Source organism: Eublepharis macularius, chromosome 2 (assembly GCF_028583425.1).
Source record: "Eublepharis macularius isolate TG4126 chromosome 2, MPM_Emac_v1.0, whole genome shotgun sequence".
Classification (NCBI taxonomy): domain Eukaryota; kingdom Metazoa; phylum Chordata; class Lepidosauria; order Squamata; family Eublepharidae; genus Eublepharis; species Eublepharis macularius.
This window is the reverse complement of record NC_072791.1, coordinates 192,900,920-192,926,042: the sequence shown is the minus strand read 5'-3', so window position 1 is coordinate 192,926,042 and position 25,123 is coordinate 192,900,920. Positions and strand designations below refer to the sequence as shown.

Sequence of the window (25,123 nt, the reverse complement as noted above, 5' to 3'; positions counted from 1 at the left end):
TTTTCTATTGCCGATTGCCACTCTTTTTTCGACATCGTGGGGCTTGCTTTAGCTCGCTCCCACGAATCTGCTCTCTTCCTTAACTCCGTGGCGTATAATTAAACGTTTTTCTTTTTTCAAATGTCCCAATCTTTGCCAAAATTAAATTTTAAAGTGTCCAAAATGTCGGGCGTCTTTTCTCTATGGTTTCTCTATGTTGTTGTAATCCAAAATGGCCTACTTCCTCTTCCGCTGAAGCCGCGACCCTTCCCCTTTCAAAAATGGCGATTCCCTACTTCCTGTCCTTCGGCAAGGGCCGCTTCTCTCCAGCCACTCTATTGTTGTTACGCACTTCCTGTCTCCCGTCTTCCCACAGCAGGTCTCGCGATGGTGTCTTTTTCCCACAGCTCCAAAACCACAGGTATTCAAAACAATAGTCCGATTTCTGTAATAACTTCTTTAAACTTAGTCTCTTTTAAAATACAACTCCTGCCGAGTCTTCACCTCCTTTTCACTAGTCTGTTGCAGTTTAAAAATCTACTTTCTTTCCTCTCTGTTTTTGTCAATCTGTCCCGTTTCAAAAGATAGCGATCTTTACCTTCTCTTCACTTTTCTCGGGTTGTAATCGCTGTTTCGATCTTAAATTCTCCTCTCAGCTTCCTTTCCCAATCGAAGCTTGGGTATGTAGGTCTTATGCCAGCCGAATTGGCCCCAAAACTGCCGCAGAGATTATAGCCAACCCGTCGCAAGGTGGGACCTCAAGGATCGGGGGGAGACTCGTTGGGTAGAGCCCCCCCTCGTCCGAGATCTAGCTCACCCTAGGGTCTTGAGCGTTCTTTGCCTGCTCCCCGCCTGAGAGCAGTCGGCCGCGGGCTATTTTCACCCCTCCGGCCGGTTAAAACGGCAGTCCGGTCAGCTCTGCGAATGGAGCTGCGTTAGACCTCCATGAATCCCAAACCGGAAGTCCAATTTAATTTAATATCTTGTTGTATGCTATATCTTATAGGACATTCTTATGCTTGTTTATAGCTTAAGTGATACCAGTGTGGAGTTTGTTTTTTAAAGTGCTGGTACTCATATATAAGGTTGCATTGATTTCCACCAATTCTTCCCTCACAACTTGGGAGAGCCCCTCCCCCCAAGTATCAGTACTCCGTACCAGTGAGTACCGCCACACACACACACTCAAAAATAATTTTATTAACTTTGTACTGACACTCCTTTTTACTAATCTTCTAGTTGTATAACTTTCATATATCTTTAAGAATTGTTTTTATAAAATAGTAGTTTGATACCTGTGCTTTGCTATGGTATTTAACTACTTGCCAAGCCTCAGGAAGATTGGCAACTGTAACTTTTAGGGAAAGACTAGGAGGTGCATTCAGGACACATTCAGTGACCCCCAGTAGCAACTGCATACTGTTTAGAATGGGGGGGTGGACTAGAGATAGGCACGATCTGAATTACGATTTTAAAAATGCCCCGATTTTGGCATTTTCACCATCGTGACTCAGCTGATTGGTTCTGCCCATGGCAACCGAGTTTGCTAGTTCTGCACTTGATCGGATGGGTCAGTTTCAGTTCGCAATTGCAGACTTTCTGGCGCTAGTAATTAATTCCCAGGGCAACGGAGTCAGGGAAATGAGCTGTGTTTACCTTCCTTCTGTCGCCCTCGAAACACGAATTGAAGCCCAGCTTTCCTTGATTAGCAGGCTTCCTTTCAAACACGGAGCAGCAACCCAGGGGAGGGAGGGGGAAGGGGGTGGGCACAAAGGAAAGGCAAAAGGCAGTGCGGGAGGCTGATAGGCCACCTGCGCCATTCGTGTTTCTCCAGGACAAGAGGCGCGTGGACAAGCCAGCTGCCCCATGTCCTGGGGAAAGGCAACAGGCAGCGCGGGAGGCTGGGAGGCCGCCTGCACCGTTCGCCTTTCCCCCAGGACAAGGGGCGCGCAGACAAGCCGGCCGCCCCTTGTCTTGCGGGGCAGGTGAACGGCGTGGGCAGCCTCCAAGCCACTCGCGCTGCTGCCAGCTCCGCAGCGCACCGGGACGAATGGCTTGCTGCGTGGGCAGGGGCGACTCAGGAGCACGCGTGCGTGCGCGTGTGCAACAGCCTGACTACGGTTGCTCTGGGTGCTGGCCTCCCCGATTTCCGATTTTGGACCGGAAACAAGACGTGATCGGTTAGAATCGGGAACCTGCGTTCGGCAGCAGCCCGGATCCATGATTGGCTTTATCGGGATTTATTTTTGGATCGTGCCCATGTCTAGTGAGGACCAATCAGGCCACATACACAAATGACCTCTGTGTTCCAACTGTCTCGGGGGGGGGGAGTGAGGTGTGGAATGTTGTGAGCCACAATCAGCCCACATATGCAAATGTCCTTGAAAGGCGGGCCCAATCAAGGAAGAGTGGCCAAGCTGGGTGGGTGTTTACATCATGAAAGGAATGTTCTCCCCAAATTCCATGTTTCTAGGTCCAGGGGTTTGGGCTGGGCGTTGATGAGTCAGTCAGGACACTTGTCTTTATATATATATATATATAGATAGATGAAAACAGTATTTAGCTCCTGCCTGAAATCAGAATCACAAAAGTTTTGAAAAATGGCCCTAAATCTGGTATGAAACATTCGGTCATAAAACACATTGTAACAATAATAAAACTCTACAAGTAATAAGCTACAGTCCTGAATTTTCATTTTTTTTTGTCCTCTTCAGAGCTGTTCCAGTTGAACCATGCAAGCACAATGACAACTAGCTCAGTTCCTAGTTGTTTTTAGGATGGACATGACAGACCAGTTGCTAAAGTCTTTACTGCTTGAATGCTTGCTTTGCATCTATAAAGTCAAGCATACTTGACAGTGTGGGGTAGTGGTTGGAGCATGAGGCTAGGACCTATAAGACCCAGGTTCAAATCCCCACTCAGCCTTGAAGCTTACTGTGTAACCTTGGCCCAGCTGCTCACTGTCTCAGACTTTCTGCCTGGGAGCACATGAATGCCAAGCAGATACTCTACCACTGAGCTGCAGCCTCTTCCCAAATTAAGTCAACTTTCTCATTCTTGATTGTCGTACCCTAGAAGGCAGGAAACTTGTACTGTGTAGCTTTGTTACTGGCATATGGTGTGTTTCTTCTACAGGGATGTGATGTGTTCTTTCAAGCCCATCCAGATCAAGAGTAGAGTGGCTATAACATATTCTCCTCAGTTACTGTACACTGCAGACAGGAGGATGTTGCGTTCCTTCCCCATTCCTACCTGCCTTTGATTCTGAGAGACAGCAATGAAGTAACCTGCTGTCCTCAATACATGCTGATGTCATGAGGACAAACCCATTAATTCAAGTTAGACCCACAAACACTGCTCATCATTGTATAGAGTGAAATAATAATACCAAAAGAAAAATAAATCACATCTTAGGAATCATCTCCAACACAGGCGGCTGGCAGGACCGGGAAGGGAAATGGTTGTGTGGCTGCTAATTAGTAGCATGGAATATTGTGAATAGCAGCAGTCTCAATGTCACAGCAAAGGGCTGACAGTTTCCATTTGCAGTGAGATGCCGAAAGCTGAACGGTGCTGACAGACAGTCACACCGCCGTATCTGCTCACAACACTGGCAGCTGCATGCAGAAGTTGCCATGCCAGAAGTGGCTGTTGTGTGACTCTGCTCTCATTTATCGTTCTCTGCAATGTGTTATTGAATGCAACTCTGTTGTTGCTTGCAAGGCATAGAAAGGTACCTGCAAACCAAAGAAATGTGGTATGAATAATGCTTCAGAAATTTAGACAAACTTAGTTGTCACATGTTCAGTCATAAAGTGCTCTGAACCAATCTTGTAAAGAGCTGAATAGCTAATGTGGAAGGTTTGCCTTTGGACAGTAGAAGCCCTTTACAGTGCTCATCTTTGATGCCTCAAATGCCATGAAACGTTCCTCATCCCGTATAAGGCTGCCAAGTCCCCAGTGGGGTCAGGGTATCCCCTACCCCAGGTCCTGTTGCCCACTGTGACTCACAACAGTGGCAGGAAAATATTTTTTTTTTAATGCAGCCTCTTGTATTTACCAGAAGTTCTTACTGGAAGTAACAAAGGGTAGCTCTAGCAAACACTTAAAACTCTGTGGTTTTGCCATAGACAGTCCAATGGTTCCTAGAGCTACCCTTTGTTATTTCCAGGATAGCTCTAGGAATCACTAGAAACTCTCTGATTTTACCATAGGGTTTCAAGCAATTCCTAGAGTTACTCTTTGTCACTTCTGGTAAGAACTTCCAGTAAGTACCTGAACCTGCTAATTCCATACCTGCTTTTTGCAAAAGTGTTCACAGGAGATAATCTGATTCATTTGGTTAACTTTCCATGCCCACCAAGTAATCTTGTTTGGGCTTTTTTGTTTGTTTTTAATGTTTTGCCTTGTCATTTCACCTAATTGGAGGCCTTAAGGCAAAAACAGTTAAAAATACATTAAAAGCCTTCTTATAAACTACATATATACACAACAATAAAAAACATAAACAGGAAGAGGGCTCAATAAGGTTAGCTGTGATAGCATAAACTAACCAAGTGCCGATGGACATCAAGAGGCAAAATGTCTGGATAAACTGTGTTTAGTTTGAAGCTTTATTGTTGGTGAAAGAATTGGGACTTGTATATCAGTTGCTGGTGAAATCCTTTTCACCCAGCAAACGTGGTGGTGGTGGTTGAATATATGTAACGGTAGAGGACCATGAGATCAGAACAGTGGACCCCAAACCTAAAATTATTCAGCAGACAACAAATCAGTGAAGTGTACATGCATTGATTGAGTAAATGAGGAGCCTGTTTTGTATAGGTTACACAGCCATGTGTACAGAGTCTGCGTGCAAACAGTTTGTAGTGTATGTACAACTACAGCTCTGTTCACACAAAGCACACGTAGGTCAGGCCAGGACCTGCTACCACAGTCCTTCTTCCCCCACCCCAGTCTGGAATGGGCTAAAGGAGTAGGGATTTTAGATCTAGTGTGATGTCTTCTGGGGCAGAAGGAGGGGCCTAAGTTTTCAAATACTGTGGCAAGTGAGAAAGAAAAATGCTCCGGATAGCCTGGCATGATGGTAATTTGGCTTGCCACACCAGTGCTTCTAATGCATAAAAATGCAGCCAGTTCCCATTAGTTAAGTGCAAAGGAATACATAATAGATCGACACACTCTCCATTCTCGCCCATGTTGTTTAATGGCTGCTTGGAAGCAATTTATAATCTAGGTATTGCTTAATCATTCTCTAATGTGTTTTTCAAAGGGAAAGAGTGGCCATTAACCCCTGGGGTGTTCACATTTTCACAGTGTGAATAAGGAGCAGATGAGAGGTTGCAGCATAGGGATCTGCTTTTTAAATTCGCATGCAAGAAAAAACATCCAGCAAAACCACAAGAACTTAAATGAACTGGACTCACATATCAATGAATATGTCTTTAACTTCCTAAATGGAAAATTTTAAACTAGGTGTAGACATTATCTTTCCCCCTCTAAATGTTATTTACAGCCCAGTCCACAGCAAAGTTATACTTTTTAAAGCCTAGTGACTGCAATGGACTTGGAATGGACTTCAGCGGACTTCAATGGATTTAGAATTAGGATTAGGCTGCTAGACATTTTTCTCTCTTACGTTGTGTATTTTTTTTTTGTCCTTTTCTCCATTTCCCTAGGTCCTATCCTTAGGAGCTGATGTTTTGCCGGAATATAAACTCCAAACACCTCGCATCAACAAGTTTACTATATTGCACTATAGCCCTTTCAAAGCAGTCTGGGACTGGCTCATTTTGCTACTGGTCATCTACACAGCCATCTTCACCCCTTACTCTGCAGCCTTCCTTCTCAACGACAATGAGGAGCAGAAGAGGCGGGAGTGCGGCTATTCCTGCAACCCACTGAACATGGTAGACTTGATCGTGGATATCATGTTTATCATTGACATTCTAATAAACTTTCGGACGACGTACGTCAACCAGAATGAAGAAGTGGTAAGTGACCCAGCCAAAATAGCAATCCACTACTTCAAAGGCTGGTTCCTAATTGACATGGTTGCTGCAATCCCTTTTGACCTGCTGATTTTTGGATCCGGTTCTGATGAGGTAAGCTAAAAATAGCAAGTCATTTTTTTTGTCTGCCTTTTAACTGACATTGCTGTGATTGTGTGGTATGCTTCCTGGCAGTGGGCTTTTTAAAGGTACTCCTATTCTCCATAGGAAGCCCTTATCATTTGGGACTTCCAAACAAGCAAGCAGTTATAATTTGGGGGGATGAAATCTTTCACTGGAAGATAGAAAAGAGTCTAGTAGCACCTTTAAGACTAACCAGCTTTACTGTAGCATAAGCTTTCGAGAATCACAGTTCTCTTTGTCAGATGCACTGGAAGAACAATGAATGGTATTTTCCAGAAGGTAATTATCGCCATTACTGCCATATTGGTGGAAATGTTGTACTCCATAAAGAAGCCTGTATGGGAGAAAGGTTTTTTTCTGATGCTTTGCGGTTTTGCCGACAACCCTTTATTGTGAAGGACTGTGGAGGTACACAACAGAAAGTATTGTTTCAGAAAGTAATAGAAACATTGACAAACACAGTGGGTAGCTATTTTGCCATTACTTGCCAAAATTAATTGTCCATTACTTTCCATTATAATTTGATTGGTGTGTGAATATTGGCCATCAAGATATGGCGACTCAGCACCTCATAGGTTGATCTAGGTTGCCAGCTCTAGAATGGGAAATTAATGGAGATTTTGAGGGTAGAGCCCGAGGGAGAGCCTGGGACTCTCATGCCATACAGTCCACTCTCCAAAGCAGCCATTTTCTCCAGAAGAACTGATCTCTGTAGTCTAGAGCAGTTATTTTTCCAGAAGAACTCCTGGCCGCACCTGGATGTTGGCAACCCTAGACCTATCCTGTGTGTGTTTATTCAGAGGTAGCTCCCACTGTCTTCAGTGGAGATTTTTCCTGGAAAAAAATAGCTATACCCTGTGCCAAAGGGTTATTTTAGACATGCCCACTACTAGGATTTTTGGATGTCTTTCTTTGAAAAGCTGTTAATAATGGCATGTCAGAAGTGGTTTACTCTGAAGCATGAAGGTAGGTGTTATCATTTGGGGAAAGCAAACGCCAAGTTCTCTTGGGCACGTACAACTGATTGCAAAGTCCTTTGCAGTCATCCTCATAACTTCTGTAGCTAAAGCTATTGCTGACAAGTCCCAGTTAAGAGACTTCTGGGGAACCCCCTTATCTCAGTAATAAAGTTCCTGGTATCTCTAGACAACACACCTGTCTGAAGCCTTAGAAAGTTGCTTCAAGAAGTCATGAGGGGACCCATAGCCCCGTCTGAATCCTTTGTAGGGCGGCTTTATATGCTCCTTATCCATAGTTGTTTTTTAAACTCACTTCAGAACCTTAACCTATATAAAGTCTCACTGGAGGCTTGGCTAGGCAGAATTCCTCCTTGACCCTACCCATCACAATTCCTCCTGAGTTTTGCTATGAATGTACAGGGGACAGAACCAGCAATGTGATTAAATGGAAAACGGGTTCTTATGGCAGTTGTACAGATCCAGAAATTCCAGAGCTGTGCTAGTGTAAGAGCAGCTGACTCAAGGAACAGTAACTCCACTGAATTCAGAGTGTCTCAGCATTGTGTGTCAGTTGAGAATTTACACCTATAGCTTTTGTATTATGATCCATTGCTACATGTAATAGAGAGTCTTTGTAGAAAAGCAACAGTGATGTATGATTTGCTGTTTAAACAACACAGTGTATTTTGTGAGAACGCTCATGACCCTGTTCTATTTCCGAAGATTTGTTTTCTGCGTTACTAGAAGATGAAACTGTGATGTACTTTTTCATAACATTTAAGTTGGCACATAAGAAATTTTCCTTTTGAGGTAGATTTTAAGAACTGTCTTAACTTTCCCATATAAATCATACTGTTGTATCCCAGGCTTGTTTTTCATCGATAAAAGGGCACTTTGGTGGAAATGGAGAGACATTGTTGGCTGATTTCCCCCTCCTTCCATCCACATCATGCCAAGCCCTGTTCCCTAGAAACAGCTGGAGGATTGCAGTAGACTGAAGGGAGAGGCAGGGGAGTTCCATTTGCAGTTTATGGGATACAGCCCATTGAGTTTTGAAATGCTTCACTTTGATCGGATTGTGGCCGTCGTTTGGGTTTCATGGATGCTTAAGAAATTAAGTTTGTGTACAATCCTATCTTTATGTGGGATCTCTTTAGCCCCCCCCCATCACCTTAGCAAAATGTTATGCCAACATAGTGACACCCCCCCCCCCCCGTGTACCAGAAGGGGCTGCCAGTGGTGGAACTGCAGCTTTTTCAACTCCGCTCTTCCAGTCCAGCCTGAAAAGCCCCCTGAATTGCTGCTCCCAGAGAAATCCAAGCTCTGTAGGCAGAAAGCCTTATGTTTGTGGAAACACTGCACTGGATCCAGCCCATTATTACAGCAGACCACAGCCAGTGCAAAGGGAATAAAAACAGGGATGTTGCAGGGAGGGAGCAGGCCCACATGAAATCTCATGTTTCTCCAGTGCTTGCCCCATTCCATATAATGGAGTAATATTCTAAAAAGAAAATGAGATGACGCAAGTTAACTTTAAACACTCCACAATTTACATGAAACGGTAGCCCCCAATGACTGCTTCCCATCGCCCCCAAGTCCTCAGGAAAGGATAGGGCTCCACCTAATGCTCCTACCAAACATGGTATACCACAAAAGCCGACCACCACCAGATGCATAGTGGCATAGCAGCCGAAGATACCATGGGAGTGTTTCTATACTGGTCTTGTTTCTGCATCTCTTCTCGTGTTTGATGCCTGGAACGCCATGTAATGGACTGGGCTCAAAAAGCTAAGTTGGGATCCTTGGAGGTACTACACGTGTCGATTAAGCACAGCAGACATTTCATGTCACAATGGTGTGAAAAGCTGGACATGGCAAACCAGCCTCAATCTACACACAACTATTAAAGCTGCCTTTAAAACCTGTGAATTTGCACATTTACTGAAATACAACTAAATACTTTACAACAATCAATAGTAGACAAAGACAACAATATCTGATTTATACAATAGTTTCAGGTGGGTAGTTGTGTTGGTCTGTAGCAGAAGAGCAAGATTCAGGCACAGTAGCTTCTCTGCATGGCAAGCTCTTCATGCGGACCAGTAGAATGCAGATTCATTAGACAAAATCCCATTTTTTTTCATGGAGCAGTATCTGCTAGTGTTGTTTTGGAACTGAATTCAAATCTGAGGAGGAAGCCAAGCTAAAGTTATAAAAAGGAGAGGAACAAATGTTTGCTCAAGAAGATTCTTGTCTTTCTACTTTCATTTTCTCTCTCCATTTACACCTTATTCTGTGGAGAAATTAGGTCAGGTCTTGGGAGGGGTGGAAAAGCAGAATAGAACTACCATAAATAGCCTACAAGATGTCAGGCGTGTGGCAGGACTTGTTCTACATATCTGAGAAATTGCCTCTTAGGCCTAATTCTCACTTTCCTTTTCCAAAGTGGTAAACTCGCTTGACACATTCGGGAGAAACTTAGATTTCAGTCATTCCCCTGGAAGTGGTAAATCTCAAGAGAAAGTTCAGAACCAGTCTTGAACCCATGACAAGAAGTTGGGTTTTTTTTTTCTGTATTGTGAGACGAGGGTAAGCTAACTACACAATTCCTACATCAGAGAACTGAGGAAGAGAGAGGAAGAAAGCTGCATATACAACAGCAAGAAATGCATTGTATATAACTAAACAAACATACATACGCCTCTGCGCCCAAAAGCACACAGGAAGCTGCCTTATATTGAGTCAGACCATTGGTCCATCAAGGCCAGTATTGTCTGTCAGACTGGCAGCAGCTCTCCAGGACTTCAGGCAGAGGTCTTTCACATCACCTACTGCCTGGTCTTTTTCATTGGAGATGCCAAGGGTTGGACCTGAGACCTTCTGCATGCAAAGCAAAGGCTCTTCCGCTGAGCCGCAGCCCCTGCCCAATTAGATTCAATGAGTTTTGAACTCTCCATTGCCATTATTCTGTTGGTGTAATCCAGCGCTGGTCAATCAACTGGGCTGGAGTGCTAGAAACCAATCATCTGTCAGTGCTACTCAAGAGTCCACTACCACCCAACGCTCCTTTGTGTGATTTTCAGATGGTGAGCTGTGACTCAAAAGTAGGTCACAGTGGTGGGTGGAGTGGGAACAAGCCCACCAAGGGAAGGGGAATGATATAGTCCCACTGGACTGGGGAGAATCAGGCCATGGCTTTATTGATTACAGGTTCCTCAGGTCTTGATGCAGCATAGGCTGGGAACAGTGGGGGCAGCTGATAACTGCTGACAGCACCCCCCACCCACCAACAAGCCTGTTGGGGTAACCGAGGAGAAGGACAAGGCTGACATGCACTTAGCCGCCAGAGCCCCATAATGATACCACCTTTTTGAGTCATGCAGGGAGCCCACCCCTGCACACCCGGTACTTTATCCCCCAGCCGGCGCCTAAACACCAGCATCCTGTTGTAACAGTTCTGATCTTTTAACAGTACAATCAAACATACCGAGCATAGACTCTTTGCTTTGGGGGAGGCAAAAACCCCAGGGCCTATTAGCCAATCAGAACCATGGGTAAAATCCCTTCTCTAGCGACCTCCTGCAGACGTAGCAAGGATGGCTACAGCATAAGTAAAATATGAAAACATGGAATGGAAGGCTGGCAGAGGTCTCCAAATACTCAGTCCACCTACAGCGCCTTCCTTTTAAACATGAACTGCTAATCCCACTTTCCCCCAGCCATGCATCTGGCTTGCGGGGGGTGGGGGGGCTGCAGAAAGCTGTCCATGAGCCACCTGGCAGAGAGCCAATGCTGGACACTATTGCCCAGAGTCATCCTGCACCCATCCACCTCCCAACACAGATGGTGCTCCAGTTTAAGACTGAGGGCTAAATCTCTCTCACACGCAGGTGGGTTATCAGGCTCTTGAGGTGGGCCGAGGACCCCACCTTCCCAGGAGTGAGGAATGGAGGAAAGAAGGTGTCAGGTATTATCCTTCTGTGGAAGCTTGTGTTCCAGGCCTAAGGCCCCTTGTTTATCTGACTTATTCTTGCTGAAACACCACTGCCAAAAGGGGACCCATCCCTGACTGAACTTCTGTTCTGACTTGAAAAGGAATGGGTTCAAGAAAGATTTTAAAACAAAATCTTGACAAGAGCATGAATCCAAGGATGTACAGTTCAATGGTCTCTCCTCTCACAAGCTGTCATTTCTAAATCCTGTGTTGTTTTATTTACAGTCTCCAAGACCCTCATTCCAGTTCTTATATGGCATTTGGTAACAACCAAACACATCTAGCCTTGACTCACAATGGGTGATTCATAGTCAAAACAGTCAGCAGGGAATTACAATAAAATATCTCAGAAGTCACTGTGCTCTTCACAAGGCAAATGCTATCAGAATCCAAAAGCAGAGGCGAAGGTCGGCAGAGTGGCATATATCCATCGCAGAGGGCAAAACACTTGTATTCCTTCTACCTCCTTTCCTTAACCTTCCTTAGCAAGGACTCATCTTGTTCCTAGCCACTAGCCGGTGATGACCATAACATGCAGCCTTTGCTTTCCAGACCTGCATTACCCGCAGCACATGAGCAGAGTTGGGAAATAATCCATTCCCACAAATGCCAAGTTGCAGTTTATAATGTTTACTGCAACAACAGGATGTGCAAAAAGCATTCACTAAATGTAAACAGCAGAGAGATATTCAGGATATGACAACAGGCAGAAAGGAAGGACAAGAAGCAGGGAGAAAACAAGAGGCCCTAAACAGTAGAGAGTATACATGACAACTCTCCCAAAAGTTCAAACAAACCCAATGCAATGTTAAGAAATCCGTTCACATCAGGACAGGCTGGGAGGCAAAAATGGCCCTGGAAAAGGGCCCTGCCCCCCAACAGAGAGAAGGAAGGGATGAAGAGCAAGTGCATGCCCTCCTTACATGTCTGGTGGCTACTAGTTCAGGGGGACAGATCCTGCCCACCTCACAAATGGGTGAGGGGCTGCCAACTCACAAAAGTGGTAACTAGGGGATCCCCCGCTCCCGCTCCCACCCCACTTACCTTACCAGGGGGGATGTGCCTCCTGGGGTGCGCTCCTGGGCCACACATCACACTCCTGTGCACCGCAGCGGCCCAATGTGGGCCAAATTGGCCCAATTTGGGCCTCTGCGGAGCGTGGGAGCACTCCCAGGGTGGCCCACAGCCTGCGTGATGATGTCACTGTGCACGACCAGGAAATAGCAAGTAGGTGACAAGCCGCCCATCCCACCCAGACAGTGGGGGGATCTGGCAATCCTAGTGGTAACTTACTCAGCTCACAGTGGTGGCTCCCTCCTGCAGTGCCATCTTGCATGAGACCAATCTTGCCATGCTTGGGTGGCCCCAGCAGATATGTCCCCCAGGCCATCAGCAAACCAAGACATTTCCCTGTGGCCTTAATGGCCAGCCTACCCTGACTCACATGCTGTTGGCTTTCCAGTACAGCAGTGGGTCATAAAATGGGAAGTTTTAGTCAGGAGAGAAATGAGTCTCACTTCAAAATGTTTAAAAACCACTATTATGGGGCAAGGGAGGGCAGGCAGGATTATAGGCCTGGTTCTGCACTAGAGCCAGTTAGATATGCAGGAGTATTCTTCCTGTTCCTATTCAGGAATGCTATCACTGCTAATTGCAGGAATAAAACACTGTGGCCTAATTTGAATGTACAGAGTGCTTGCATAGTGAAAGTCTTGATACTTTGTATAGTTTGTTTATCTGTAGCTGCTGAACTAGCCCCTCCCTGCTGTGAGGGAAGATTCTGTTCTGTGTCAGTTGTAAAATGTCTGTTGCAGAAACTGTCTCTCTCTCCTGTACAAGACATGAATGTTTCTCTCAGTTTGTTGTTTATATTATTGTAAATAGTTTTTAAATGAAGTTCTTCTTTAAGTAAACAAACTTATCGTATATTATATTTCTTCTCACTGGACTTCACTGTGTACTCTGCTACGCACATGTATATGTGTGGAAAGGTGGTATATCCTGCACCAGGTGAGTGATGGGATTTTGCCCCACACAGAGATATTCACATATCTCTCTCTCCCCCCTCACAGGATTATAGGCCTGACTCTGCACTAGAGCCAGTTAGATATGCAGGAGTATTCTTCCTGCTCCTATCCAGGAATGCTATCACTTCTAATTACATCACTGAAACTGCAGATTGGCTGTCTATGTCCTTGTCTTTGGGTTGGATCTTTCCAATCATTTCCATGCATAGAGAGTTTTTGCAGATTTTCCCTCTCCCGTAGCAGACTTCCAACTCTCCCCCTACTATTCGGGGGGGGGGGTCCTTCCACATGAGCAGCATTTCAGGGGCATTTGGGGCTGCTGCAGGAATAGAGGAAGATGGAGAAGTTCACTGTGCTGATAGAAAATCCTTCAGTCAGTGGAATTTTCTGCATTAGTTTCCCCCAACTAATTCTAATCGTTTTTCCACTTCAACGCAATTTGTTAAAAAGTCAGTTCAAGACAGACACCCACACCTGTCCAAATATCTATAGACTTTGACCTGTGTTTGGAAGACCTGGGGGCTGAATTCTATATTTTAACCAATGCAGCACGGTCACAGAGGCAATTTCCCCCTCCCTTCAACCACTTCCTCTATCCCATTGCCGAGAACAAAGGGGTCCTATTCTGGAAGATTTCCCAGCTCCAGCATTGCCACTTCAAGGAGTGCAGGAAGAGACTGAGGGGAAGGGGCTGATGGAAATCATTCCTGTGAATTTGTTCCACTGATTCAAGCATAAGAGCAAGATTTGGTTCCAATATCACCTTAAAGACCAACTAGACATCCAAGGTTTCAAGAGTCATGTATAGGATCCAGTCCATAATTCTCAAACCCAAGATAACCTGAACATGTATTTAACTAATCACAGAGGCAGGGGGAGAGGGGAAGATGTTACAAAGAGAGGCAGGTTTAAAACAGGATCCAGTAAAAAGATTAATAAGTTCACAGAGAGTGGTTGAAAGCCACCGCCAATTGTTATTGGATGGGCTAAGTAGGAATAGCATAACATCTAGTGCAAGGTAGGCAGATGCAATAAGAAGTTATGAAGGTTTCGCTGAATTAATTGATATTGGTAAAGCATAGAACATGCAAGTTTCCCATGATTTGGGAAACTGAAAGTTGAACTAACATTAACAGTATAGTTAATGAGAAACAATCAAAAATATATATGGTCTCATGCAACTAATACGGTGTTGATAGCCCAATAAAGGCTAACTTGACTTGAACTAATACTGTGTCCATGAATCAAAGTGACTGGAATGGCTTTTAATATATTTATTGCAGGTATAGCCAGGGCGGTGTAGTGGTTAGAGTGTTGAACTAGGATCAGGGAGCCCCAGGTTCAGATCCCCACTCTGCCATGGAAACTTCCTGAATGACCTTGGGCCAGTCACACACACTCAACCTGCTCCACCTCACAGGGTTGTAAATCGAAGACGGAGGAGAAGAGAAAGATGCAGTTTGAGATCCCCATTGAGGAGAGAGGCAGGGAATGAATGAATGAATGAATAATGAATGAATGGAATGAATCTCAGTTCCATCAAGCCTTGCTCCTTCAGTACTAACTTAGATCTTTCCCTTTAATATAGGTAGATAGAGGTAGATATGGGAAGTATGACAACCAGTGTAGTGTAGTGATTAGGTTGTCAGACTAGGACTTCAGAGATTCTAGATCAAACCCCCTCTCACCACAAAACTCACTGCTGAACCTTTGGCCAGTCATAGTCTCTCAGCCTAACCTATCCTGCAGGGTTGTAATGAGGATGAATTGATGAGAGTAAAGAACCATGTGCACTGCCCTGAGCTCATTGAAATAAGGGCAGGATAAAAATGCACTAAATAGATGCACACATGTCTTTATTGGGAAATACCAGATTGGGTGTAGGGGCCATGTGAGTCATGAGAAGAGGGCTAGCATGCCATAAGAAATTCCCAGGAGACCAAACTACCAAGCTAGGGAAGAAGTTGCTCGTTGAAATTCTGAATGATTAACTGACCTGGTCTTGGATCTTTCCGATCAGCCTCCACTAAAATTACATAGAAGCACAACTCTCTCTCAAGTAGGACTGGAGCTCTGTCCAGGCCCTCATTTGGCTACTGTGGGTTGGATCCTGTTTAAAATTTCTATGCATGTACGGAAGTAAGACTCCCCATATCCTGCTGCCCCCATGGCAGCCCATAATGCCCCTCAAAATGCTTATATTTTTGTCAGGATCCAACCCAATAAGCCCCATTAGAATCACAACTGCTGTCTCTGCCATTGACTTGCATTTATTAAAAGCCCTTTTTATATACAGTCTATTCCCATTTCCCCAGCTTTTATTTCTCTTTTTAAAAACAATCTTGGTGATTCAGTTTGTGGTTTGCAGGCCCTGCTGTATTCATTTGTTGTAGGAGTAACCCTGGAGAAATATGGCAATGTTCGTCATTCGACCACACTTTCAAATACTCCCACAGCAGTTGTCGATTCCGATGCCAGTTTCTTCCTGTGTTGGCACTGCCATTCTACAACAGTGGCTCAGTGGGCTGCGCTTACTGAGATATCGCAATGTGTTGTGGCAGGAACAAAGTTGTAAATTGGGTATAAATAGAATATGTTGTTGTCAACCAACATAGCCCATGGAGCACTTCTCTCTTTTTCCTCCCCATTCCTTATATCAGGGCTACTATTACTGAGATCTAAATTCAGCAACACATAAAATATACAAAGGTTTAATAAAACACTGAAAAGGGCACTTAGGAGGCAGGCTGCTTGCAGAAGAATTTTTAATGTTTTCAGTTGTTAAACATCATGTATTAAGCATGCCTTCGTTGAAAAAAAGCGGGGAGGGGGAGTCTAAATGTGAAATTTGTTTCACCATTTTAATATCACACATTCATTCTTAATAGATTTGACAGGCAGAGGGAGTTTCTCTGGTTACTATTTATAATGTAGGTAATACTTGGTTTTATAGGATTAATAATGGATAAACCTCTGTAATTGCCAGCTACAAAAAGTATTGGAGCAAATTTAGAAGGCAACGCAAGGTTCTTGGTCTCTAGTTTAAATGCCTTGGCAAAATACACCATGTATTTACTCCCTGGTCAGATTCAATCATGTAAGAACTGCCTAGCTGGATCAGAACAAAATGTTGTGCTTTCAACAGTGCCCAGGCAGAGATCTTTGAATAGATTGAATTTGACATAATTTACAAGGGGCTCACATTTGGAAGTTTAAAATACTGTTTGAGAAACGGTTTAAAATATCTATTTGACTCGCAGGTATAGCTCTTAGTACTCTTGCTGTTTTCTAAGAAGTATAAATGAGGCTGGCTTTTTTTTTTAGAATGGTGGCCAGAAAAAAAGAACCCCACAATGTGTTCCATATGCTCAAGGCATCTTTCGGCTAGTCTTGTTTTTTAAACAATGGGTGTCCAGCCACCTTTTTTAAACAATAGGTGTCTAATAGATGTCTCAAACCACTTTTTAAAATGAGGGGAGCCTCAGAAATTATTCACGCCTACAGAAGGTATCTATTTTTAAAGAAAAATTATTAAAAATCCCATGCTCATTACTCATATTGTATGAATTATAACCTAAAAATCTGACTATTTTTTGTCTATATTTGTCGGACTTTAGGTTTCGAGGTGTTTATTTCAAACTAATAATTTCCCCTAAAACTCTCTCCTTTTCTTGCATTTGGAAAATTAAATTTATATTTTAGCTGTGAAATGCATTCTTAACAGTACGTATTTGTTTTGCCGCAGACAACTACATTGATTGGACTTCTGAAGACTGCCAGATTGTTACGTTTGGTGAGGGTTGCCCGGAAACTGGACCGATATTCTGAATACGGGGCTGCTGTTCTGATGCTCCTAATGTGCATCTTTGCTCTCATTGCTCACTGGCTGGCTTGCATTTGGTATGCTATTGGGAACGTTGAGCGCCATTACCTAGTTAATAAAATTGGCTGGCTGGATTCCCTTGGAGATCAGCTGGGGAAACATTACAATCGGAGTGATGTCAACTCAGGACCATCCATCAAGGACAAATATGTCACAGCGCTTTATTTTACCTTCAGCAGTTTAACAAGTGTGGGATTTGGAAATGTGTCTCCAAACACCAACTCCGAGAAAATATTCTCCATCTGTGTCATGCTGATTGGCTGTAAGTATGCCACTATTAGCCAATAATATGACGTGTATATGTGTAATAATTAAGAAGTGTTTAATCAGAGAAGTGAAGAAAATTCATCATACATGAGATGAGGGTTTAGGCCAGTGGTCCTCAATGTGGTTCCCATGGGTGCCATGGTGCCTGCTGATTTCCAGGGCCCATCTGTTCTTTGACAAAGCGTCTCTTCAATGAAGCACCTTTTCTGCAAAGCGAAGACCCATACTTGGCTTTCTTTTACTTCATTGACATAGGAGGTGCTTCAGAAGCTCCCATGAGGTACCACCTTTGGGTCTGCAGGAACACCCATTCAGAAACAGCTGCCCATCACAGAATGACGTTTGGCTTGGAACCTCCAAACATTTTGCGATCCATTACTTATATTGTATGAATTATAACCTAAAAATCTGGCTATTTTTTGTCTATATTTGTTGGACTTTAGGTTTCGAGGTGTTTATTTCAAACTAATAATTTCCCCTAAAACTCTGAGAGCCAGTTTGGTGTAGTGGTTAAGAGCACGGGACTCTAATCTGGAGAGCTGGGTTTGATTCCCCACTCCTCCACTTGAAGCCAGCTGGGTGACCTTGGGCGAGTCACAGTTCTCTGCAGCTCTCTCAGCCCCACCCACCTCACAGGGTGATTGTTGTGGGGTAATAATAACACTTTGTAAACCGCTCTGAGTGGGCATTAAGTTGTCCTGAAGGGCGGTATATAAATCGAATGTTGTTGTTGTTGTTGTTATTGTAACCAATGTGTGATTGGTCCTGTCTTCAGTGGCACCCACTATCTTTCTCAAAACTCTAAAGGAGCACATAGGCTCAAAAAGGAAGGGCATCCTTGGCCTTAGGCCCATTGAAAATATGACAAAAATGCCTATAGGAAGATCACTTTCCAGTAGAGCTTTTTATGTTTGGATTTTGTCATAGCTCATCCAGCAATCTATTTTGCCTGCAAGGGCTCAGCAGCAGAATGCATGCATGAAGTAATAATAATACTAGGAATTTGTCTGGGGTACATAACAAGCAGCTCCACGTTTTTGGAATTGGGTAAGGCTGCCACAAGCTGCCATGGAACCCTGAACAAAGGGTGGGAACCTACCGTTTTCCTACTATTCCACTAAGGAGGGTCTGAAGCCTTACCGCAACCTTCTGTTGGAGAAAGAGCCACTTAATTTGGAGAAAGGATGCTTAGGCTGGAGAAAGACTTCTTGAAGGATGGTTGGATCCATCCAGAGATTCCAAATGACCCCTCCGTACCATCCTGATCCAAATCCATTATCGGAAGAAAACAAAACATATGACTTTACACCTAATGTACTACTCTAGGAATTGCTGTGAAATCTCTGGTTTTACCTTAGAGTTTCTGGTTTTACCATAGAGTTTCTGGTGATCCTGAAGAGGGGTGTCATCACTTCTAGTCCCCTACCCCCATTCCCATCCCCACCAGACTCCTACCAGATGCCAGGCCAGGCGTAGCAAGTCTAGCTCTAAGATGTATCCAAATGACTGCTGGCTTGTGCAGTTCATTGTTTCATGTATACTTTGATGTAACGTGACATTTTTTGCAGATGTATAATTCAACCTAATTCGGGCTTCAATCCTAGATACACTTACTGGAACACAGTGAGGTTTACTTCTGAGTAAACATCCCTAGGATTACTCTATGTAATTGCCTTCATTATTTTTTAAAAGTGTTACAAACCGCAGGCTTGAGATGGGGCTTTCATATCATGTCCTGCATTATTCCCCCTTCCTCTTTTATTGCTTTCTTGCTTTGCATGCAGCCTGATTAGAGTTGCCAACTCTGGGTTGGGAAATTCCTTGAGATTTGTGGGTGGAGCCTGGGAGGGTATTGTTTGGGGAGTGCAGAGGCCTCAATGGGGTATAATGCCATAGAGTCCACCCTCCAAAGCAGACAATTTCTCCAAAGGAACCGGTCTCTGTAGCCTTGAGATCCATTCTATTTCCAGATCCCCATACCCTGCATGGAGGTTGGCAGCCCTAAGCCTGATGAAGAAGTCTGGTGAACCCAAAAGCTACTTTCTTTAACTTGGTCCTAATATAGCAACTACATTACTGTCACTTACTTAAGTTGTGCAAGCTTGAAAAAGTAATCTATTTGTTTAACAGCCTCTAACCATTTAAGAAAATGCATGAATCCTTTTGAAGATGGATTTCCTTTTCATTCCTTCCTCCATACAGACATGTGCATATCTATAAAGGGACAGGAAGAATTCCACTCAGGAGCTAGCTCAGTCTCAGCGAGCCCCTAATATGAACATTGCCATTTCTGGAATCTAGAATGCAACTCCCTAGAGCTTTTTGTTATGCAGAGAAACATTTTTTTGTTGTTGCTAGTGCTGCATGAGGTGGCTGGAACTTTACTCCTGAATGTCGCACACGTTCCCTTGCAGCCATTAATGTTGCTGGGAAGAGGAGGAAAATTTGCTGCTGGGGCCCCTAGGAATTCCCTCATCCTGTCCCCCTTCAGGTTACCTTCAAATTAGAAATAAGAATGTCCATTTTGAAGACTGTGAATTCTGGACAAGATTCACTACTCACTCCTCTCCTTTTAGAAATTAAGCACTGCCTGAAGGCCTGTCTATAGTGAGCTGAATCCTATGAACCACAAGCTGGATTCTGTTTACTCACCGCTGCCCTCTAACTCCATCTCTTGTGCTTCCTAAAAAGCAATTTCAACTAGAAGTGTGTAGTTCAGGTCCAAATACCAAATTTGGGCTGATTTGGTAAAATATGGGTATTCTGAACCAAAAAACACAGGTATTCTGAATTTTTACCGAATTTTTGGTAAAATTTGGCCATTGTTTTCTACAGGAAAATCACTCAGGTGATTATCCTGTTTTGGGGGGGGGGCAATTTTCAACCAAATTCACCAAATTTTAAGGGAACCTGCTCTTGACTTTCCTCTAAAGACTCCCTCAAGTTTCATGAAGATTGGACCCCGAGAGGTCAATTTTGTGGGCCCTACCCAATCTCTGTAATTTCCTATGGGGAAAAATATCTGGGGGACTCTCCAGGGAACTGGGGATGATATTTTTCAAGCAAACTCCACAAAATTTGAAGAGGGTCTACTTCTTACTTCCCTCTAAAGACAACCCCCCAAGTGTCAGGAAGATGGGACCCTTGGGGCCAATTCTATAGGCCCCTGAATAAGGTGCCCCCAGCCAATCCATTGTTTCCTATGGGGGGAGGGGAAGTCAAAGCTGACTCCCATTGCAGAAACACATTGGGGCAAGGCTGCCATGACCAAGGCATACTCCCAAATGCAAGCTGAGCTCATACCAGAGAAAGTCCAACAGAACCAAACTGAAACAAGGGAATGGAATCCTCCCAGAACCAAAGTAAAGAAAGGGGACCAAGATCACACCAGAGAATCACGTCCATTCTACCCAAACCAAACTGAAGCAAACAACACTGTTGCAACTTAGACCAACAGAACCGGTGTCATTCACAGCAGCCAGGCACTGGGTTCAGCCAGTGGGATAACAGCACAGAACAGAACCAAGAAGTACCCAGCCACAAGCACAAGGCATTCCTTTGCTTCAGTTTGTTTCTGTTGGGCTAAGTTGCAACAGTGTCCCTTGCTTCAGTTTGGTTTGGGTGGAATTTGCTCCTGTTCACCACTATGGAGAAGCCTCATCTGCTTACACAGTGGATCTTTTTCCAATTTAGCCACTGGTCCTTTGCCTCCTGAAAAGCCATTCTCAGGATAATCACTGAGGCCTGTTCTGTCAATGGCTTAACATTTCCATAAGATGCTTGGCATGACTTTAAAAATGTTATGTCTTTCCATTATCACTTGGAACTTAGAAAAACAGAAGGGAACAAAGACTTCTGTGCTTAGTTCTCTGTGGGATACTACAAAGCATTCCTTTTCATTTCACCATGATAAGTTTTGTTCAGATTTGCATTCATAGATACAGAAGTTGCCAGTCACATCTGCTGACTTTTTTTTAAAGTCCAGGGTTTTTTTCTTTGCATACACTTTTATTTTTAAAGATACAGTCCTAATTTTAGCATAAAATGCTGCAAGCAAGTAGTCCAGCAGCATTTGGCGGCAAACCCACCCTGTCTCCAAACTTGACGAGTATTGCCATGCCAATGCCCTGCGGTGCCAAGCCTCATTCCCCTTCCCAAAATGGTCTGGGTTGATGCTGGTCAGCACCAAGGAAGTCCCATCCACAGGCCACCTGGTCTCTCGAGCCAATGATGGCCTAGCTTGGCAAGAGCACTTTGTTTTTAGATGCCACAGGGAGTTTGCGCATACCATAGCCATTCGACTAACAACCCCCAGCCCACCCTAAACTTGCCCCCTAGTTAGGACTTCGCCAGAGTAAACATCATGCTTTATAACACCAATAGTCTGTCAAAGTGGCTTATAAAATATTATTGCATCAGAATTACACTGGGTTGGATTCCACCACCACACTCAGCTAAGTGAGGATCTTCTTCCAACAGGAGGCTTTTTAAGCTGGAGAGAAGCTATGTGCCCGGCAGATCAGAGTGCTAGGTCCAACTCAATTTAATTTTTAAAAAACCACCTGATTCCTAAAAACTCCAGAAAGTACATCAATCAAGAAAAGAGAGCATGAAAATAATGGCCGTTTCCACACTGTCTATAAATAGCGCTAGACTCACGGAAGGCTGCCGGCGGGCGATTTTTAACACCGTCTGATTACAAAACGCCATAAGTCGCCGTTTGTGGCGTTTTGTAAACAGATGGCATCAAAAATCGCACGAGGAAGCTGGCAGCCTTCCGTGAGGAAACGGCCAATGTCTCCTTCAGAAGCTTGTCAAAGCGCAGTCTGGCAGCCTCTCCGGGGGGCATGTTCAATAACATGGGGGTAAACACTATTCCTTGTACCTGATGCTGCTGCTTCTGAAAGAGGTGAAAGGGCATTCTTAAGCAGAGCCTCCTTGGATGGCAACTAAAACACATGTGTATATAAAGAAGTTGGTGCTTAAGATACACCAATCTCACAAACACTCCATGATGCTCCCTTTTTTAATGGAAAAGCCTTTACAAGATCTCAGCCATGTGACATCCAAGGATTTAATTCGGCACCATGCTTTAGAGCAGTGATTTCCAGCATGGTGTCCAGGGGTGCCGTGGTGCCACCTGATGAGTTTCTTCTCACCTACTTGCTCCCTACGTAAGGCATCTTTTCTTCAAAGCAAAGAGCCAAACCTGGTTTTCCTCCACTTCATTGGCATAGGAAGAGCCCAGGAGGTATCACCATTGTGTCTACAGGGAAATGAATACTTCTATCAAAGGAGGACTTTTGGCTTGGAACCTCTCCTCTTCTTGTAATTGAAACAAATCCCCCTAATAGCCATTTTGTTGTTGTTCCCACCAGCTGTAGCAGTCATTTTGTTGTACTCTCTAGGCTCTACTGTTCTCAAAATTCCAAAAGTAGCCACAGGGCCCACAAGGTCAGGGAGTCCTGTTCTAGAGAGCAGCAATGTCAGAAGGTCTACCAGATCCTAAAATCAATGCTTTCAAATGCACATCCCTGAAAACAATCTCCTTGTGATCAGTTTTTCTCATCTCTCATCAAGAGACCAAACTTGAGACTGTAAACATTATTCTATTGTGCTATTTTTGGTGAGAAAGTGCTTTCATTAATGTACTTCATTCATTTCAATAATACTTGAAGTATGGGTGGAAAAATTGGGTGTCTGTAGTCTGAGGAGTTTAAAGAGCTTTAAAGAGGATATACTGTTACGGGTGATAAGTTTGTGTACTCTGTATCCTCTCCGTATTCCCCCTACTTCAGTCAGCATACTTTGCAACAGGGAATATGCTAGAAAGACGCAAGAAAAAAGTAGGTCAGGGTTGACTTGCTTTTCCTGGCAGTACAGAGGGAAGGCAGCATGCGGCATATAATAATATCACTTGTTATTTTTCTGACCCCTAAACATCACAGATAGCTATTCAAGGGAGATATATATACACACATACACACAGTTTTTCATATATACACAGTTTTTCAATTGAGAGAGCCCCTTTCCTGAGTTCTTATTCCATCCTCATTCAGAGAACTTTCTAGTAGCCTCCATAACAGCTTAATTTGTCAAGGACTTAAGGACCCTCGGATGCATGAAAAGTATAATACCTGATGTGACAGGGCAATTAATTGCACAGTTACGTCTTGCCAATTAAAATTCTCATGAGAAAGAAAAATGGCAAGGGATCTCTCTGAGCTAAGTGGAGGTTTGCCTCATGCCAAGTGAAATGTTGCTGTGCTTCCAAAGGGAAACTCTCTCAGGACTTTCCCTTGGAGAACTTTACAGTAGGAAATGGGGTGAAGACAATGAACAAATGGGTGCTCGCAAATGTGCGCAAAGAATATCTTGTCAGTCCTTCAGTGTAGCTAAGATCCAACTTATTGTAAGGGAACAATAACAAAACAAAGCTTCATTAGACCAAATGATGGTTGCCAGCCTCCAGGAGGGGCCTGGAGATCTCCCAGAATTACAACTGATTTCCAGACTACAGAGATCAGTTCCCCTGGGGGGGAAAAATAGTTTCTCTGGTATTATAACCTACTGAGGCTCCTCCCCACCCCAAATCTTCAGGAATTTCCAGCTCATACTTGGCAACTCTAGAGCAAGACCACCTAGTTTATAAGTATGAAATAAAACTTAATTCCAGGTGCCCATTCTCCTTCAACTCCCTTTTCATCAGTGGAAAGGGACAGATAACAGGGGCAGCTCAATAAGGGGTGCTGCATGAGTCCCCCCCACCCACCCATTGCAACACTTACCTTCCCACTTATTTACCACCCAAGCCCTGCCTCTCACAACCCACCTGCTTCATCATCTCTGCCCATCCCCCTCTCATCTGACACCTCCTTATTCCACAGGTGTCTGTGAAGCCACACATGCCCAGTGAGAATTCCCAAATTCTGTATCTTTTGGTGCCCCTGGAATGACGTGAGATGTGGAGAAGACAGAGGCTGTGTCTCCCTGTCTTCTCCTAGATTGTACTACCTCACCTTACCCCACTGTAGAACCAGCCATGAGAAAGAAATAGTCACTAAGAATGCTTGGCCCGTGGTGCAATGTATTAGGCAAATGGTGTTAATTATGAAAGAAAGGTGTTTAATTTCTTTTTATAATTTGACGGGCAACTCAAAAGAGGCAAATACAATTGTTGTGTGGTGTATGTGAATGGGAAAGCCTGACAGTGGTGCTGGGGTAAGAGATTAGGAGGGGTGGCTTGGTTTCGACTGCCATGGAATTCATGGATGATACTGGACACACTGTCAAACTAACATACCATATGGGGAAAATTGGTATAAAAATGTGATAGATGTGGGGTTGCCAGTCATCTGCTGGAAACTACTGGAAACTTTGAGGTAGGTCAAGGGTGATGTACCTTGAAGAGTCATCACAGCTTTGCAACAACATTCTAGGGATTTCCCAGATAATTCTTGATGCTGCTTCTCTGAGTGGCAGTGTAAGCTGGGTGGTGAGAGGTCTCTGCTAGAGCCGTGGAGACCTGGGTCAAATCCACATTCACCCATTACCTGCATGTTTATCGGATATCTTCCGTTTGCCTCCAATCCGCGATTTTTTCCTCTTCGTTCACATTCCTGCTTCCAATCCGTCTTTCTCACGTGTCCCTCCGGTCACACGGCCGCTCGAAAACCGCTTTTTTGGGCGGGACCTTTTTTTCCCGCCCATTTTTTTTTATTTTTTTGAGTGCACTTTTCCGTTATTTCGATCTTGCCTTATAAAGAAACATCATTGAAGATAATGATGACTCTCTTTCCCCCACTGACAGCACTGATGGCTCTCTCCCGTTTCTTTTTTTGGAAATTTGGAAGCATGTGGAAAGCTTTCGTGGGCATTTC

At 44.1% G+C, this 25,123-nt stretch overlaps 1 protein-coding gene across 1 annotated transcript in view; it reads left to right on the top strand.

Moving 5' to 3' along the window:
• KCNH7 (potassium voltage-gated channel subfamily H member 7) overlaps positions 1-25,123 on the top strand; it is a 413,623-nt gene that overhangs the window by 330,662 nt on the left and 57,838 nt on the right. Inside the window, exons 7-8 of the mRNA XM_054971836.1 lie at positions 5,658-6,083; positions 16,839-17,238. Coding sequence (XP_054827811.1) covers positions 5,658-6,083; positions 16,839-17,238 — 826 coding nt within the window. The remainder of the gene's footprint in view (positions 1-5,657; positions 6,084-16,838; positions 17,239-25,123) is intronic.